The sequence below is a fragment of the Egretta garzetta genome, unplaced genomic scaffold (assembly GCF_000687185.1).
Source record: "Egretta garzetta isolate BGI_Z169 unplaced genomic scaffold, ASM68718v1 scaffold27, whole genome shotgun sequence".
Lineage (NCBI taxonomy): Eukaryota > Metazoa > Chordata > Aves > Pelecaniformes > Ardeidae > Egretta > Egretta garzetta.
In genome coordinates, this window is record NW_009260400.1 from 747,657 (window position 1) to 767,050 (window position 19,394).

Below are 19,394 nucleotides of genomic sequence, written 5' to 3' on the forward strand. Positions count from 1 at the left end.
ATATATAAAATAAACTTAGGTGCCTTTCATAATAATATCTGGAAGACAATCTTGTAAAACTCAACACTTAGGTGAAAAGCACTAGAGAGCAGTAGGAAGAAGGAGGGGTTGGAAGCCTGGCAATTCCCAATTTCATGTTCAGTGGACTAGTTTAATGCTACATAAAGAAACACCATTATCAGGACATACAAGAGGAAAGGCTACATTTTACAGCTGCCTCCTTTCAGAATACAGTCCCATCCTATAAACCAAACGAGGTATGGCTTTTCTGACAGTGACAGTAAACGGCCATGTAACTAAGTTAAACATTACCACACACATGTTGAAGGAGGAGAATTGATTTTGTACCCTCATTTTCCACACACTGGCACAGCCAAAACCAATTGGTTTGTTAGATTTTGAGCCCATGGTAAACCATCACATACCAAAACATGCAATTTTTACTAGCTTATACCAGCTGAATTTTTGTTCAGGTGCCTGTATTACAGAAGTTCCATTTCACCTCAAACTACATCTTCCCTTTCAAACTCCTACTACCAATCAAAGTAGCATTAGAATTCTTTAAATGAGAGAAGTCGACACATCACTTTTACATTGGGAATGGGCTTTTAGTGTTAGAACAAATATTCTGCTTGCTGCCTGAACAACCAGCGAGAGTAGACACTTATCTCCCGGCAGATTAACTGGACAGAGGAGGAACAGCACTATAAACACAGGTAGAGTTGAGAAGGTGCTGCACGAATACATTGGGCTCCAAGTTGTTGAGCTGTGTTCGTGCCTTCCTGGCCTACCAGCTGGCTTGATCTCAAAGACCTCTGTGCCACACCTGCAATATACAGCATCTCTCACCTTCCTTTTTGTACTCTTTCAACTCGTCTGTTATCTCTTTTCACCTGCATTTAAACCAGCAACGCTCTCCTCCAATTCCAACTAACTGGGAGTTAGCTTTGGTGTTAGAACCAGGCAGGGACTTGGCTCCTGTAACACCATTCTTATTTTGAAAACCAAACTTGATTTGAATATAGCAAAGCAGACAGAGGACAATTCTCAGTGACTTCAAAAAAAGCTGCTTTACTTGAGCACAAGACACAAAACCTCAGTTTCACATCCTATTTTAGTCCTCTAGTAAATCCTTATCTCGCAACACCAGGGTATTTAACTGATGGGCTACAGATACGCTATCTGTAGGCTCCATCCACACATCCTGCAGTTACAGAAAGTGTTCCTTCTCCCTAAAGCAGCCAAGGCATTTCCTCCCCCAGAGACTGCACGCAGTTCTCACCACCCACCAACTAATGAATCAGCAGGCTCGAAACGGCCACCACCAGCGACAGGACCCGCTTCGCCCACCCCAGGAAACACCAGTCCCCAGCAAAGCAGTGCAGTCCCCTCCCTTCTGTTTTCATTTTCCCAGCAGGCTGGAGCAGAACACATTCTTTCAGCAGAGGCTCAGTTCTGACTCACCGCCCGCCTCGCAACGCACACATCTGCCCATTCATCGTCGCTCACACGAGCCACCCCTCTCCTGGCTGAGCCGAGTGCGTCCGTCCCCATTTTGATCCCACCTTCCCCTGAATCATACCTCGCTTTTAAATATTTAAACAGCAGCCTCCCCAGTGACTTCACATACAAAACACCGACCACTGAGAAAGAAACAGCTGTAAGCATTTACTCCAAGTAAGAAAGGTAGTAAATCAGTTAAGGCTAACCTCATCGTTTCAGCTTCTCTTAGCATGGTCTGTATACACTGCCGAGTAAAGGAGTGTACCTATTAAAAAATGTTAAAATAGGAAATTATGTACTCATCTGTTTCCTTCAAGAGAAAACTTAAAGGGGCATATATACATTTTCATAAATAATATGCTGCAGTCTTGCCATACAGATCTGGCGTGACTCTTTGGAAATGTAAAGCTGAGCCAGTCCTCCTTTCCCAAATACCAGGACTCTCACTTGGATATCGTAATCAGAGAAGGGCTGCAAGCCTGGGCTTCAAAAAAGGGGCAGAGCATAAGAGGGGAGGCAATCCATGAAAGTAAAAAAAAAAAAAAGTTTTCTAAAACTTTGCAGCTGGATTTATACACTAAAATCCTCAACTATTTGTATTTGGGGAGCAAAACAGAATAGTATCTTCATTAGTCTAACAAAACTGACGTTACAGCAAAAGCTGACACCTCTGCTCAAGGCTTCGAACCACACTTCTAGATACCAATCACTTGTAATTTAAAAGAAAGTAATGACAAATAACCAAGTCACAGACAGAGCTCACAGCACTTAGACTTCACCAGCCGAATTCTGAAACAAAACCTTTGCAACAGTTTTAGCTGGGAATGAAACAGTAAATAGAAATGGTGAAAAGAATCCCATTTAGAAAGCCACTACCAGTGAAATAGACTTTTTAGTGTTTTTAATCTTAGAACAATAGACACATCATTACAAACCACAGGAGCACAAAAACCCAACAAAATTTAGATCAATCCTTCTGTCCCATGCCTTTACTCTTCCTTTAAAGGCAAAAAGAAAACGTTTTCTAAGTTATTTTGAAAGGTAATCTTGAAACAGCTTCCACTACATGAAAAGGAGGTTTTGTTACAATTTAGACCTCATGCTATTTCGTGAAAGCGCAAAGGAAGCGGTACTTCCTGACGAAAACAAGAGTCTTTCCTAAACACTTGTACATGGATGACCGAACTGCGGCTTTCAAGATGAATACCGCTTGAAGTTTCTCAAGAGTGGCACCAATGTCACAACTGTATCACACTAACAACAACAGGCCCTTGCTGGTTCACCAGAGGCTGCCAAGGTGGGGGACCCGGGAGGGTGCAAGGCTTCCCCGGGGACACCCTGACGGGCACAGCAGGGTGGCTCCTCTGCCTCCGACCTGTTCCTATAGCTCTGTCATCACACAAAAACATTTCACTTGCAATTTTAGACTATGTAAGTAATTTGGTAAGAGCCTGGTCAGATCAGGAATGACCAGGCATGAAATATTCTTTGCTACCTATACGTGCCCAAACACCCACCCAAAAAAACCAAACACAAATAAACCAAAAAACTGAACAGCCCAGGCATTAGTTTTTACAGACCACAAGAAGAATTTCTGGACAGAAAGTTTAACATTCAAAATGAAATAGGGTTACTCTATTTCATCAGCTATGACAAAGGTAGATTCCTCAAGCAAAACCAGGAATATCAGCAAAACAGTATGCTTGCTAAGAGTCTCCATCGAGACCATTATGCACAGAAAAAAAATAGTACAAAAATAAAAGTTGTAAATGCACTCTTTCATACTACAACATTTTAAGATCACAAAAAGCAGTAGAAATACAAACTCGCCAACTGTGAGGAACAAAATATTTTCAAGAAAAGAATCTGCTGAAACACAAAGTATCCCATGAATCACTAACAGCCTGTACTAGAATTTTAATAGCAACAAGTGAAAACAGCTGAGCACAGGGCTAACTAATTTAACTATTATCTGCAAGGGCTTGTTGTATACAAGCAGTTAAAACTGTTGTTGAAAATTTTAAAGCCCTGTATTTTCCCACTTTTAGAGCCACATATGCCTTGTTCTTTCTGCTTCTGTGTACTAGAGCTTATCAAGATAAATGTAAAGCTTAAAGTGTATTAGAAAAGTTGCAACTATGACTTACCTTTCTCCAAATGATTTTTAATTCAGCCTGACCTTTATCAAAATACTGTACCTGCCAAATTTGGGAGTCAGAAGAATACGATTTTTTTAAATACAAGTTTTAGAGACTTAAATGCATTTCTTCCCCCCCCCGCCCCGAAACCTGTAAATTTATACATGCCTATATATTCATGCTAACGTCAAAGGTGATTCAAATACAGATTGAAATATTAGCTTAAGGCATTTCACAGCCAAGAAAAAAAAAAATACATCAAAAAACTTGTGCCTTAAGTTCCATTCAAGAACACCACCAACATAAAAATCTGTTTTAGGTCTCTAATTCCAGCAGAAGGTGTTTGGATAACAAGCAATAGCATTCCCTTAGCATATGCCCTCAGGAAAGAATGCAGTCCAATTCACAACTAGAAAGCCATCTCAGAAAACACTTGCTGTGATTTTCAACTTCATAGGAAAACCTGATGGTCTAACATTATGTACTTCGGCCAATTTTTAAGTATGCTTATATAAACCACCTGGTTTTATTACAAATAAAACTGGAATTTCTGGAAATGCCCATCTAGATAAAAGTCAGATGCAGCATAATCCATTTTTACAATTCTAGGTAGTAAAAATATCCATGTATGGACTCACATTAAAAACGTCTTTGTAAGTAGTATCAGAGCTGTGACAAAAATCTCTCTCAACACACTTTCTGTATTACTGAAATACTACAATGATGGGTTTTGGGTTTGGTTTCTCAAACTTTAAGGAAGAACAGCAGAAGAACCTTCCTCACTTCACTGGAGAGACAGAATTTACAAGCCACTTTTAGAAAAGCCTGGTATTTTTACGGTTTTTTGGTTATTGTTGTTTGCTGGGGTTTTTCTGCATAGTTAGCTCAACTATGTAATCTTGACTCCCTTTTGAAAGCAGATCAACATTTCATTAAATTAAGCAGGTTACCATTTCAGTTAACTTAAAACCAAGTCTGTAAGAACAGATACAAAGCATCAAAGACGTCCGAACAAACATGATTAAGATCTGTGGAGACTACAGCATTTTATTCCTGGATTAAGATCACTGGTCAGTACTTATGCTTAGAAGTTAACAGAGGAAAAATACTAAAATGCTACTGCACAGAAGTTATACTCATCATTTATTAACAAGTAAGTTTTCAGACACAGTTCCCGAATATTACAACTGCTGGACCGAGCAGGAAACACACTATGCTTGACCAAAACCACCAAAAAACCCCTAATACAAAGCAAAAAGTAAGCTGCTTCTTGTTTTTGCAGTGTCACTACAAAAAGGTCTAATGCCTCCCAACACAAAATGCATCTCGTGCCCAGACTCCGTTTGCCTTCAAAAAGACAAAACCAACCACACAGCTAGAACTGAGAATCAACAAAAATGCAATGAGCAGAATATAAGGATAATCTGAAAGGCAAATACACGCCAGGGTTTTCCCCTGTGAAACTTCACCAAGCCCTTTATCAGTATATCTTTACCACTAGATTCTACATGAGAAAGATGCTGGATTTTAAACCTACTCTCCTGAAACAGCATGCATTAAAAAGAGACCCAATTTCTCTTGCAACATTTGAAAACAACGATGTTTTTGCAGCAAAATATTGCTAGGAGACTGCTGCTGTTTTGCTGCTGCAAGTATGCACGCACATAACTGACAAATGCTTTTGCTCGCAAAACCAGTTAACTAATAGGGACACGCACACTGTTTTCTGCCACGTTGACAGAATACATTTTCCAGACGGAAATTTCAAAATTGGTTGGGAAATTAGTTCTTTTCAAGCTTTCAGAAAATAGCATAGCAAAAAGCAGTTATAACCAGAAACTCCAATAGAGGGTTTAGAGAGGTTTATCCAAAACATATCATTTACACACCATGCCTCCTGCGTGCAAATAAATTAGCCTATTAAACCCGCATTTAACTGAGAATGTCAAGTGTGTAATACAAGTATACTCAACTAGAGGGGACCCCATTTTGATGACACAGGCAAGCAACTAATAAAGACCATCCAGAAACTGACCTGAGCAGGAGAGAGGCAAGGGAAAGTTGCCTCTTCTGCCCCTTGGCTTTTTATTACGTTCTTGAGCACTTTGACAGCCTCACCCTTCCCCCTAAAGCAGGATTCAAGTCTGGAAAAACTGCACAAGCATTTATTCAACAATTAGTACTGCATCAAGCCTTCAAATAATGCAGGTTAGTAACTTTTTCTCTATTGTATACCAGAACAACTACTTAGCTTTCATCACCCAGTAAAATTTCATGGTGTCATAATTATTCTGTAGAAAACTATCAGCTTCTGTAGAGAAACATCATTAGCCATGGCTGTGAGTTTCCTTCAGAAGAGTAATTAGCACTTTCAGATATATGTTTAATACCAAGTTCTACAAACAGCAAAATCCTGAAAAAAAAAAAAATCAGCACTTACAAAGACAGCAAATGATACAAATACAGCTTTGGTTAGCCAAAATGCAACAAGAATTCTCCCAGCACAAGACCAGGAAAGGACAGAACCAATGCTGTATGGATCCATGGGAGAGGGAAACGCATTTAAATTCTTACGCACTCTTTATTTTCAATCCGTATAAACCACCTACCGATTCGTTTTCTTGATGTTCAAAAAAATTACAGCTGACATGCACTACACTTCCTCTAAAGTCTGCTTCTCAAGTTCCAGGTATCAGAACAGAGCTTAAAAAAAAATTCATACTGCTTCTCCGAATGCTTTGTCAAGAAAGTACCATCCTGCGTGTTTCAGGAAGGGTCTGTTGTTAAGACCTTTTGAAATTATTAGAAACAATGGCTTTCTGGTTTGCTGTGACTAAAATCCTGATCGTTTTCTGCAACGAAACCCCACCAGGTTACCAGGCTGTGCCATCACATTACAGGGTAGTGTACTCTGACTCCCCTAGTTGGAGGCATCTGGACACAAGATGATTGCCCACTGTCCCTCTACCCAAGAAAAGAAGAAAAAAACCCACACCCTTTAGTGGCATGAGACAAATACACTGCTATAGTTAGTTTACTTTGTCTAGATGCCTTCCTGCCTTAGCTTTCCTGTTCTTAAGCATTCTTTAGGCTTGTATTAGTTTTCAAAAAAAAAAAAAAAAAAAAAAGAAAAAAAGGGAAGTCCAATAGTGCCTCCACCAAAGAATGTAAGCTTTTCCCTTTTTTTTTTTTAAATCTGTTTTATTTTTTTAAAGGAATACATTGGCTGAAAAGAAGCTAAAAATTTCTTCTTGTCACCTCTGATCTGTTTTGTCAAACAATGCTGGCTACTCCTCAACCGCCACCGAGGTTTCATGAGGACACACAAGCCCCCATTCAGTCCTCCATCGCTGCTTTCTTCCCTAGGTTTCAGACCTAAAAAGTATTTGAAATATGCGACAGTCAACACTTTGTCCTTGGTCATTGTATTTCAATAGAAAATTAAAAGCTTAATGACCCTTACTGTAAAACTTATGCCAGGCTTAAGAACTCTTTCTGTCACCTTCCACAGGTTTTATCTGTTCACTTCAGTATAAATATAGAAGATAAAACAAGTTGCACACCCACAAGTCCCACAACATAGCTCTATGTTGCTGCCTGCAACTGTTTAAGCAAAGTATCTCAAATACAGAAAGGTGGCAGAAGTTCTGCACAGACTCCTCAAGTAGCTGCAATTCTGATCTCACATACAAGTCTCAATATTAATGTAACGGAAAATACATGGACTTTCTGCTTAGACAAAACATCTGCAGCATCAGCTATTCCCCAAAAAAATGATCCTTTCATTAGCGCTCATGTTCTTGGAATAGCAGTCTTGTACAAGAGCCCTCATTTTTTTTCCATGCTATTGTCACAGTACATATTTCACCAGGCCAACTTGTTAAATATCAAATATGCAATTATGCAAGCTAATTAGCTCATTTTATTACTTGTACTTTGGACAATAAAGCTTGAAGGAACATTTCAATAACTTTCAGAAAAATGACAGTTTCTTGTAGCAAATGTTTCATCATCTTATTCAATTTTTTTTTTTTTTAATATGAAGTATTAAGTGATTTTTCCCAAAGAAACAGACATCCTCCAACAGCAATGCTCTTACTTTCCTCATTCATTTATAAGAGCAGAGAAGCATAATGTTAACAACTTTGCTTAGTTAGCGGAGACTGATATGCAAACAAGAGGATTCAACGATCCAAGTGTCTGGATTTCTTCCAGTATCTATGCTGCAGAGATCTCAAGCACTGCTTTCATCCACACAGCACTCATCTGTCCTTATAGATAGCCAGGTCCCAAATGCAAAATTTAGCTCACTAACTCTGCTTTTGCTCCTCTTCTGGGAAACTTTAGGAGGACGGTACGATTAAATTTGAAGTCTTGTCTATACAACTCTAATGGGCACATTTAGACCACCACAAAAAGTTTAAGGTAATACATAAAATATGACCGAATAACTGCTGCTACAAAAGGTAATAAAAGCTAATCAAAAGCAGGTTCACTGATGGCAGATCTTAAGTACTTGGGACCTACAGAACGGGTTGATAGGTAGGCATCACAGACAGCACAGCCGGGCTGGAAGTACTATTCATAAACGTTGTTTCAAAATGGCATCATCACTGCGTGCACCATAATGCACGAAGAAGGCTGCGTGCAGCGACAAAAGCATTTGGAGGATGAGGGGAGCGGACGGATTATGGGGAAAAGGCTGTAGATGCCTGTCACATGAGAGGTGCCTGGTGTGACTCATGCTGTAAGTGGCAGAGGGCACCCTGTGATAAATCACTCTGCAGGAACAACTGGCCAAATCTCAGCCAGTGGCTGCTTGCCAGCACAGGACAACATGTACCTAACAAGCTCTGAGCTCTAAAGATTCCTCTTCCCCAAACCCAATTTCTTAACTTAATAGTCTATAAATTGGATGCAGATAGAGGCATCTCCTGATTTTGAGGGAAAGTGAGTAAGCAAAGATACGCTATGACTACCTGGCTCCAAGTGGGGTTTCAGTCAAATAGCTCTCCTCTGTGCAATAGCAGGTCATAATGAGTAACATCTCAAAGTTATCTGGGCAAAATAAGAAAAAGTTTCACTCTCCTCTAAAGCAGAAATGGTATAGGAGGGTACACAAAGAAACGACGTATCTGGGGGAAAAAAATAAGAAGCATTGGAACAGGCTCCCAGGGAAGGGGTCAAGTCCCCATCCCTGGGGGGATTTAAAAGCTGGGCAGACGAGGTGCTTAGGGCCAGGGTTTAGTGGTGGGATGGCAGGGTTAAGGGAGCGGTTGGGCTTGGGGAGCTTAAAGGGCTTTTCCAACCTAAACAATTTTATGATTCTAAAAAAACTGAACAGTCTCTGCTCAATAAAAGACTCTTAAGCACAAACACAATAATAAAATCTAGAACCACAAGCATCTATAGAAAACTAGTATTTTACCCAAACCATACAGATTATCCGGGACAAAAACTGGTCAAGGGGACCCATGCAGAAAAGTAGATTCTTCTCATTCACCAAGCCTTTGCAGGACTCCCACCACGCAACTCTGAGAAAAAGTTAAGCTGCTTAGTGAGGCTGGGTACAAACCGGATACACCACCAAATCTATTTATCTGTTATCAGAATAACAGCACACTGACTTTCTTATTTAAGGCTTACAGAAAAAGCCTGAGAAAAATAAAAAGGAATGCCAATGATGTGGGCTTCATCAGGGCAACACCACTTCCCTTGGCTGAAGCAGGCAAAAGCACCTCACATGTGTTGAGAACACAGACAGTTCAGCAGCTGTCACTGACCACCAGCCGCTCTTCACAGTTACCGCAACGTTTTGGGATTGTAGAGTCATCAGGTAGACCCGAATAGGAGGATGAACGCCTGCTTAAGGGTGGTCAGGAAAAGCACCAGCTCTGAGGACAGGGACCTGCTTCACATTCCTGAAGTGAGCTGAAACTAAGCCAGAAGGGGAATTCTGTAACATTCTGCTAATACAAAGGGGGGAGAACAGCAGATGAAGGGGACAAAAATCTGACCTCAAAATACCCTTATCCCAACCCATCAGTGCATTAAGGGACTAGCCTAAAAATCAGTGAAGGACTCTACAGAGCTACGCAACGAACCTCAGCTTGAGTTCAGATCTGTAAGCAACAAGACTGTTCTGCAAGAGAAAACGTTTATCAGCAGCACAGCTCCCAGGAAACAAAATGTCCTCGCATCTTAAGAGATGATCACAAAGAACGTGCGTGGTACCACTTAAAGGTTGACATTTGCTAGTTTTCCGAGTTACATCTTACATGCCCATATGCCTCCACCACATACAAACAGCTCCATGAACTTCTGGTAGGCGATGCCCAACTTTTCAGGGCTGTAGCATTCTCTCCTGAAGTGCTTTAAACAGAGACCTTCACACTAACTTGAAGGAGCATTAAATTACTACAGACAAAAGGATGAAGTCTTAGTAACTGTTAAGACCACATGCATCTCATGGCTGAGGTGGTTTGCCCTACGTGGTGGCACACCACAGTATGCTCTTTAATTAATATTACTGCTCTAGCACACTAGTGGTTTGGTTTTTTTCCCCCCTAAATCCCTAACATCAGACATCCTTTCCCACTGATCTGGAAAAAAATTAAACTCAAATCCTTTTTGTCCAGAGACTCAGTAGACTGCAGGGAACACATACAAGTAACTGCTAACTACAAGAACATTTTAGCTGGTGACAATGCAAAAACCCCAGATGCTGCTGAACTTAAGAAACGTGGCTCTTTAGCACTATGGTGAGGGTAAAATGAGAGCTGAAACTGTAAATCAGTTTCCCAGCCACCCTTACCGATTTTTTAAAAGTAAGGGTACCTCAAGAAAGAAGAAAGCAAGCTGCTACTCCAACTCTGTCTGAATGGCTTAACGTTTCTTCTAAATTCTTCAGAAAGCGGTGGGAACCAAAGAAAGTAAAGAAAGTAAAACTTACAATTCAATACAGGTTACTACTGATATTCAGGTATTTCTCATAAACTAAGCCTTCACTTGCCAAGCAAATTCCACTGGGTACACTGCAATCCTATGTTTGACTGGAAATTGCATTTGCTCAGAAAACAGAGCAGCCAATGCCCCATCCCAATAATTATGAAAGGTTATTGCTAAATTCAGAAAAGAAAAGGTTGATTTGGGTACAAGTTCTACCTATCAAATCTCTAGTGAGAAAAGAGGACACAAGTGGAAAACTGGTGCTATTGGCTGCCATTTAAATAAGTTTTTATTCAAATATAGAACCTTTCTTTCTCGTTACATTTCTGTACCTGCTGTTAACATCTGCAGCGCAACGAAGATTTTCATTTTTTTTAGATTCATCCAAGCACTTAACATCAACTTATAGACAAATAAAATATCCCAGTTAGGACAGAAAAAACTGCCTGAGTAGAAACTCAGCATCTTCAGGAAGAAAACTGAAGTCCGGTAATCTTTAGTTATGGCTAGAACAAAGCCAATGGTCTAATGAGTAGAAATCCTAGCTACATCACACATGTGGCATACCATGCACTCTGAATCAATTTAAATCACGTCTGATGTGCTCTCCCCCAGAGCTGCGGAGTTCATCGCCCATTATACTGAAATAAGCCGGTGTTGAAGATTCTGGTTTATGAGCAGCTGCCGCCGAACAGCAGACAGGAAGTTAAGCTGCATTAGAAACGAGATGGAGAATAGAATATTATAAAGGGAGGGGAAGTAAAACAACTTCATGCACTTCATCAGAGTAGTAGCGGGTATGAAAAAGAGTATCTGAGAACTAACGTTCTTGCAGGTTAAGAAAGACCGGGGCTATATATGCATCTCCAATAAGTGGAAACCAGGGATGGTTTATGTTACTGGAAGAAGCATAGAAAATGAAAGACACAAAGAAAGTTGATCACGCGGTTCTTAAAACAAGGGGACTCTCAATAAAATTAGATTTTAAGCAGCACTGAGGTTCACAGAGTTCAGCCTGACGTTCGTATGGTATCGGTATAAAACTGAAGTAAAAATTCAAGAACTTCATTAAGCATAATAAAACTACTCTAAGTAATTTAACGACAGCAGAGAAACAAGGTGAAAATAAAACTCTCCATTTCATTCCAAGGTTCAATTATGTGAGATTCCGGGAAATTAACATTAAACTACTACACTGTCTACCTCTGACTTTCTTAACAATATCTATTCATTTATTCTTTATTAAAAAAAAATAAATGGACAGTAGCTGACAACACAAAGGATCAGGAAGCCTTAGTATGGTTCGGATGTCCAGAAACAGGACATACACTGAATTTGACACATCATCCACACCCCCACAATCACAGTGAAATACAATGTTCTATGATTTTTACAATCTAGGGACCTATTTAGTGCTATTTTTTCTTTTGCTCTGACAAATCTGAAAAGTTGCTCAAATACACAATTAAATTTGCTACAGGTCAAAGACAGCACAGAATGTTACAACTATCTCAAAAAAAAAAAAACCAACAACATTAAGCTTGAGTTTAAAATGAGTAGAAACATTAAGTCAACACTTAGCTACCCAATTCTTGAACTAATGAAGACAGGGTATCCACTAGAGGCCTACCCACCCATCGTGAACATCAGATGCATCAAATTAAAAGGCAAATTAAGCATAGGAAAAACCCCTCAGTTAAGAAATACCAGAATGAAAAACCTCAAGCCTATGAAGTAGATACTCACAGAACCCTGACTTTCACATGGATTCACAAGAGTGCTGCTCTTTCTAAAATTCAGTTATTTAAGAAGCAATTCAAGCAGATGCTGCATTGGTAGCTTTGCCAATCTGTGTACAAAACTGCTTAGGCACAAAAGGGACATACTTCAACTCTGGAGGAACTATTTTGGGCCATCGTTTGCTTAGCCAAACACCGAAGCAGAATTCCAGAATAAAAATATTCTAGCGTTGGTAAGTTTATCTACATTCTAGATCTCAAACCAATGCCTAAAATAATAATTAACTGACAGCTCCCCCCCACAGCCTTTTTTTATTCATATAATTAAAAACATGCCTTGCTGGCTTAAATCCAGTGATGAACAAACACATATTATGCACTGCCTTGAGAATCAAAGCTCATAAAACAATGTTGCACAGAGCTACAAAAAAAAAAAAAAAAAATCACATGGTGTTAAGAGGCTGTTGAAGCCTATGAAAGAAATTCTTAATAAAACCAAATGACAAAAATCTAGAGAGGACAAAATCTCAGGCAAGTCACACAGAACATTTAACTGTTTCTGTTGATAATGTAAGAAACGCTCTCCCCTTCTGCTTACTCCTCTGCTGAAGCTAAGGGAGTGGCTTACTTTCAGACAAGTTTAATTCTGTGCAGAGCAAGCCTGCATTCACATGTGATTTACACCAGTGAAGTATGATTACGACGGTGAATTTGAGATTTGTTCCTGCTACAGCACAGCACTATTCCCATTTATTAGTTTGTCCACCTCCAGCCTTGTTCAGATGGATTCTTCCAAACATTTTAGTGAAGCACTCTAGAATTTACTGTAAACACACATAAAACGGGGAGTGGCATTCATTAACGAGGCTCATGTTCTATTTTAATACACAGCAGATCTACCACGCTCTTACATGATTAAGACAACACAAGAAAATGGATGAAGCAGTTCAGTACTTTAAGAATTCATTCAGAGAAAACAAAGTTAAAAAAATCATAGGAGTAAATAAAATTAGTTTTGAACTGGCAAGAAGAGAGACTTCAGTCTTCTTACACATTACAAGAAAAATTCCTCATTCAATTGTGAGCCAGAATCAATATTTTTCAATAAGAGCCAGATTCAATTCACTTTCCTTAGCAAAGCAGTCAGTACCCAGCATAGCTAACTTCACTCCTTCTCCCCCAATTTGTCAAACTTCTGCAAGCCTCACAGGACTAAATGGAAAACAATTTTTTTTCCAAAAAACCTCATTAACTTGAATTCCAAATACCATATCTGCCCTCAGGAATTTTTTTTTTCTTCCAATCAAGTTCTCCCACTACAGGAAATATTTATCTTCCACCTAGCAGCATTTAAAAGACCCAATATGCCATTAAACCTGAATATGCTTCAAATATTTCCTCCAGCCTGGTAGGTTTGGTAGCATTAGCTGTTACTTGTTACAAGAGTGGGTAAAATATTTTAAGCAAAAGCAAGGATTTTGCAGTCTATTAAAAATCTTTAAAGTCAAAACAGAAAGGCTATGGGGGCTTAAGTGCTGGTCCAAACCTACTGAGGTCTATAGAAAGTCTCCTATGGAATTCAGTGATTTTTGGATCAGTCCCAAAGCATCTACAGTAGCATAGGTAAGAGACAGCATCTACATTTTAAAGGTATGTTTCTCCCGCAAAACAAAACCAGACGTGATCGCAGTAACTTTACTCTGATGAGACTACGCAAAGTTTCTGACTTCAAATCTAATACAACTTCACAGTAACCATCACTGTCATTAGGGAATTCTAGCTTTCGATATCAGTCTATGGGACAACCACCTCAGAAACAAACAAAAAAAATATTCAGAAATCAATTCTGAAAACAATGCTTCTTCTGTATTATAGCATATGGTGAAACTGAGAAAAAAAGCTTCGTTCCACTAAGCAGCACACTGAAGGCTTGCTGTATCAACTGGCAACTTAAGACCCAATGAAGGAACCTGCTCAAAGTGCAAATTTTCATTAGTATACCACAATTCACTACCCAAAGTCTGATTTCTGAACCATTTTGGAAGCACCTACTCAACACCAAATTTAAATTGTTCCCCAAAATTTCATCATAGCATGACAGCAGAAATGAAGTTCTGCTCTTCAAAATAAGAAAAAAGCCACCAGTACCGCCCACGTGTTTCCCTCCAGAAGTATCAACACGCTTTGAAACAAAGTGATACCAGATTTTATCCTACCAGCTTTCAGTTGTACTCACATGACTACCTACGTGCACCGAGATGTGAAAGACTAGTAATTTCACATCATACACACGGTCCGCACTAATAGATCATAAGCACAACATAAGAATCTCTTTCAGTCGCAACAATTTTCTTCTTACCTTGCCTCCTTCTCTTTCAAAGTCGACATATTCCCGGGTTGGTGTCTGTCGCTGCTCCCCCTGCCAGCTGGCCGGAAAAAACTGGAGAGACAGATTGGTTCCTGTGGCCACAAAAGCCTTTTAGAAAAATCAATACAAACAGGATCAGGGAGCAAGACATTACATAAATTATGCAGGCAGTCATTTATTTTTACATCAGTTTATGTCTTAAGCCAGGCAGCATAGAGAATACTTAAAGTCAAAAACATGCACTCATCATTTTTCTTAAGTATTAAGTTACAAACATCTGATTCCATTTTGACAACATTTGCTATTGGCTGCTTCGGATATAAAATACAACATGGAATCAATACTTCTTCCAAATCAGTTTTGCTGACATTAGAATCTGTCCTTTCAGTCCTGTCTGGATACCCTGCACCAACTTAGTACCTGCAACATTAAAAATTGCCCACGCTTTTTAAAGAGCTTGCGTGTCTCTAAAAGAAGCACTGCGAAAGGAAAATTAACTCCCGAGACCTGTTACTAGGGACAACTTTTTTTGAAAGAGAAGGACTTGCTTCCTTTCACAATCCACTTGTACCTAAATAAACACTTAACTGAACTGAAATGTAAATATTCCTATTTTATCGTCTACAGGCAAAGCAGCATCAGCACACAGCTCAATTAAACTTCAGGGGACTCAGTCCTCTTGCCACATTAAGACACCACTGAAATCCAAATCAGCAGATGCTGTGTCAGTGAGAACAGGCAACCACAGGAATTCTTCTCAGCTGCAGCCCTTTGTAAAATCATTAAAGGGACTGACATATTACAAAAAGCGTACATTGCTTTCAAGTAATTTTCTATGGTTTCAAACAAAAATAAAATACAATTTTATTATTAAAACAACCCAAACCATTCTATGATTCTATTTCCTTTATAAACCCTCTATATTTATTTGTATATCTTATCAGCTCCAAGCCATGGAGAGTATATCAGTTTCTAGACACAAAATAAAAAATTATTTTTTGCAAGTGGAAGTTGGATTCACAGTATTTATGCCCTTCTCTGGTGCACATGAGTAGGTCCTGTAAGCATACAAATACTAGAACATGCTCCCAGAATATAACTCTACTAAAAATCCCAGGGTTAAATGTAATTTGTTGCAATCAAATAACTGTATTGATTACCATGATCACTTAGATTTAAATGGTCATTAATCCAGAATACAGTTTTCCTTAAAGGCTATACAAATACTACTCTAATAGTTGGAATTTCCTGACAAGCAGATTCCTTTCAAGCAACCCAGACTGCTTGAATTCAGCAACTTTATGGTACTACCGTACTGCTACCTACGACACAATAGCTCTACATGTTATTTAAGACTGTTCTGGCCATGTACTGCAATGCTGTCTGTCACAGGATTAATACCTCCCACTCTGAAAGTAGAAGTGCTTTGTCTTGACTTTTTCCCCTCCGCCAAGGGAGACTAATGCCGTGCAATCAGGTTCCAATTCCAGACTATCCTTCAAAGCACATTTTATTTATTTATTTATTTTTAAATCTCCTGTTAAGCACATTCTCAATGCCATTAAAATTGACAAATTGTTCCTACTAATACTGGGGGAGGTGTTGTATCAGAATATTAGTATTTGTTTGCCCTGCAATACGCAAAGACAAACATTTCAGTCAATGCAATAGAAGCTTCAGCAAGGATACACTTGCACAAATAGGAAGCGTGAAACCTGCGAGGGCTGCAGACCATCGGTATCAGATTGACCAGCTTGTATCATCCCGTTGCTTTTCTAAGTGATCCTGTTTACGTATCAACAAAAAAAAAATTTATACCCATCTCCAAATATTTTTGACTCGCAAGTCGTCACCACTTTATTCAAGAACTACCTCCCCACCTACGAGCATCCTCAGCGAATACGTGTTCTATACTCCTTAATTTTATACGCTTTAAACAAAATGCCAAGGAGCAAGATCTTTTGAGTGTAAACCAGCTGGCCACTGCAGCCCTGCGGAGGGCTCCAGTTTCCGCAGGCCAAGGATCCTGGGTCAGAAGTACTGTACTTGCTTTCTGGGAAACAGAGGGAGACTGCGAAGCGCCCATGCCTCCCCACTTCCACCCTCCAACTTGTGCCAGAGGGCCATGAAAAACCATGGGAAAAATATCAGAGAAAAGAAGAAAATGGAAGCACGCAAATTCCCACATCCTCATGGAGTCATGCGGACAACGTTTAAACCATAGGCTATTTAAAAAGCTATGCAGATATTTATTCTCGGGATTTTTGAAGCTTGTTCCCTCCCTTTGAACAGATACAACCCGTCCAATTAGAACACCCAGATGCTTCTCAAGTCAAAATCATAGGTCAATACTGAAAAACTCCAGAACAGTCTCGCTAGTAACGACACAGTACTACACCAAACCCAACAATTTTCTAGTAACAAGCAAAGGTTAAAAAATTAAAGAAAAAAAAATTTTAAAAAAATCTCACCGCTAGTTTGGTCTTAAACTTTAAAGTGGGAAAAATATAATTTTCTATACATAGCCTTTTAAAGCTCTGTCTGAAATGCTATTGTACATATATGCCTCAAATTTTGCAGAAAGCTTTTCAGGTGGTACGAGGGTGATGTGACCCACAGATAGACTACCTTAACATAAATACAAGTACCTTCCATACAAACAGGTAGTTAGGAGGTTTCCCAAAACAAACTGAACGTGTAAAGTTACTTTCAAGTTACCAAAGCAATACCAATAAATGCCAAATCTTATTTAATATTTCAGTTACTTTCTCAGTAATACCGATAATTACTTTCTTTATTCAATCAAGAGTTACCTGACTGAAGTAACCAACAACCTACTGCCAGTTCCACATTAAATCCCTAAGCTGTTCACTAGGGTTTTCTGCTTACTTAAAAATACATAACATCATTTGCAAAGGCTCCCTTTGGAGATAAAAGAATAAATCCTTGATGTCTGGAAAAACATTCAAGACTTTAAAAAAAGTGAAATTGCTACCTCTTTTTAACGTCAGTCATTACACACTCTACATTTCTAAATAAACCTGACTACTTGTGCGCTGTTCACAAAACAATACCAGATGTTTCAGATCAAGAAATCTTAATTTATAATTAAGAAGTAGTAAAAATACATGGAACAGGCAATCACTGGTTGCTTCCAAGGGATGAAGTTCTGGCAGAGAAAGACAGCAGCAGGCTTAGAAGCAGAAAGGCAAAGTACAGTGATTTCCTATTTGTACAAATAACCACGCAGGGTGCATTAGAAAGCTAGTTTAGAAGCTGCACGTCCTTTTTTTTTTTTTTTTTTTTGGAAGGACTCAGGTATACTGTGCACTTTCAGCTGTTCAGGAACTTCAAATAGTAGCAAGCTACATTTTCCTTACCTACCTACGGTTTCTCTGGTGACTTTTTAAAGGAAGCAAACATGTGCAATGAAAAAAAAAAGAATGTAAAAAAACCCCAGTGAAATTAAGAGACTGACTACAGGGGGCCTCTCAAAATAATTTTAGAGGTTCTAAGACCACAGAAAATAAGCAGGGGTAAGATTCAGCTAAAATAAAGTTACTTGGTGAAAGATGAATGTATACTTAAGTGTATGCCCTTTTACTCACAAATGCAAATGGACAAGATCGGTTGCAATAATTGGTATTCAATTATATTTGTTTGGATGTGCACAAGGACAATTTCATCGTGCACAAGGACAATTTCATCGTGACTAGCAATATCTGTGCCATGTGAAATTAAAGAATCATAAACCAAACTTGGTGAAAATAGGGGTTATTTTCTATGGGAAAGGAATTTTTACCTCGTCTTTCATTATATACTGTAAATGAGAGTTTACTTCTGCATTTTAAGAACAGCGAAGAGTTAAGAACTTAACAACAATGCTACCAGCTACTGATCCTGTAGAAGGAACATATAGCAGAAATCAAACCAGGAAATAACTAGTCAGTTCTTGACTACTCCAAGCCATACTTCATCTCACTTCTTAGTTCAGAAGAGCAGTCTCTAACTAGCCTTAATGAATGAGAAAAATGGGGGCTGAAGTTGCGAGTTTCAAAGCCTAATTTTAAAAGCATTTGATTTCGTTCACAAATACGTCAAACAGCTCATTCGAGACTTTTAGCTAGCATCTTCTGAACAGTTTTTACTCATTTCTGAAAGGTACTGTTTCAGAAAAGAAAGGGAAAAAAAAAAAGAGCAAGCTAAATATTGAAATAAGCAGCTTACAATTGCGGCACGTGCCCAGGGAAGGAAGTACAGCCAATTCGCCCTGGCGGGTGGCTCGGAAGGCTCCCAGAGATTTTCCTCACCCACCCATCACCTCCTTTCAACCCTTGCACTCAAGTCAACCGCGTTCGCGCTGCTCCGGCGAAGGCAGCGGGAGCGGACACGTTTTAGCAAAAAAAAAAAAAAAAAAAAAAATCGAATCACCACTCTTAAGAGGAAATAAATACCGCCTGTTAACTAAAGCCTCTTTACCCTCGGCGTTTGAAAGGCGGCAGATGTACGTTATTATTATTTTTTTTTTTGTTCTTAAGGAAAACTTTCCAGCACGGCGCGGCCACCCGGACCCGGCCACCGCCGCGCTCCGTCCCCCCCCGCCACACCCAGCGCTCGGCACTGTAGCTTGGCTACCTCGAGGCGTTCCTCCTCAAAGGCTCCCTGAAACTTTTTATTTTAAAAAAGAAAAAAGAAAGG

At 39.3% G+C, this 19,394-nt stretch overlaps 1 protein-coding gene across 1 annotated transcript in view; it reads right to left on the minus strand.

The window, feature by feature from the left end:
- The window catches only part of CBFB (core-binding factor subunit beta), a 44,679-nt gene that overhangs the window by 23,928 nt on the left and 1,357 nt on the right, over positions 1-19,394 (minus strand). The window contains exon 2 of the mRNA XM_009643255.2: positions 14,688-14,804. Coding sequence (XP_009641550.2) covers positions 14,688-14,804 — 117 coding nt within the window. The remainder of the gene's footprint in view (positions 1-14,687; positions 14,805-19,394) is intronic.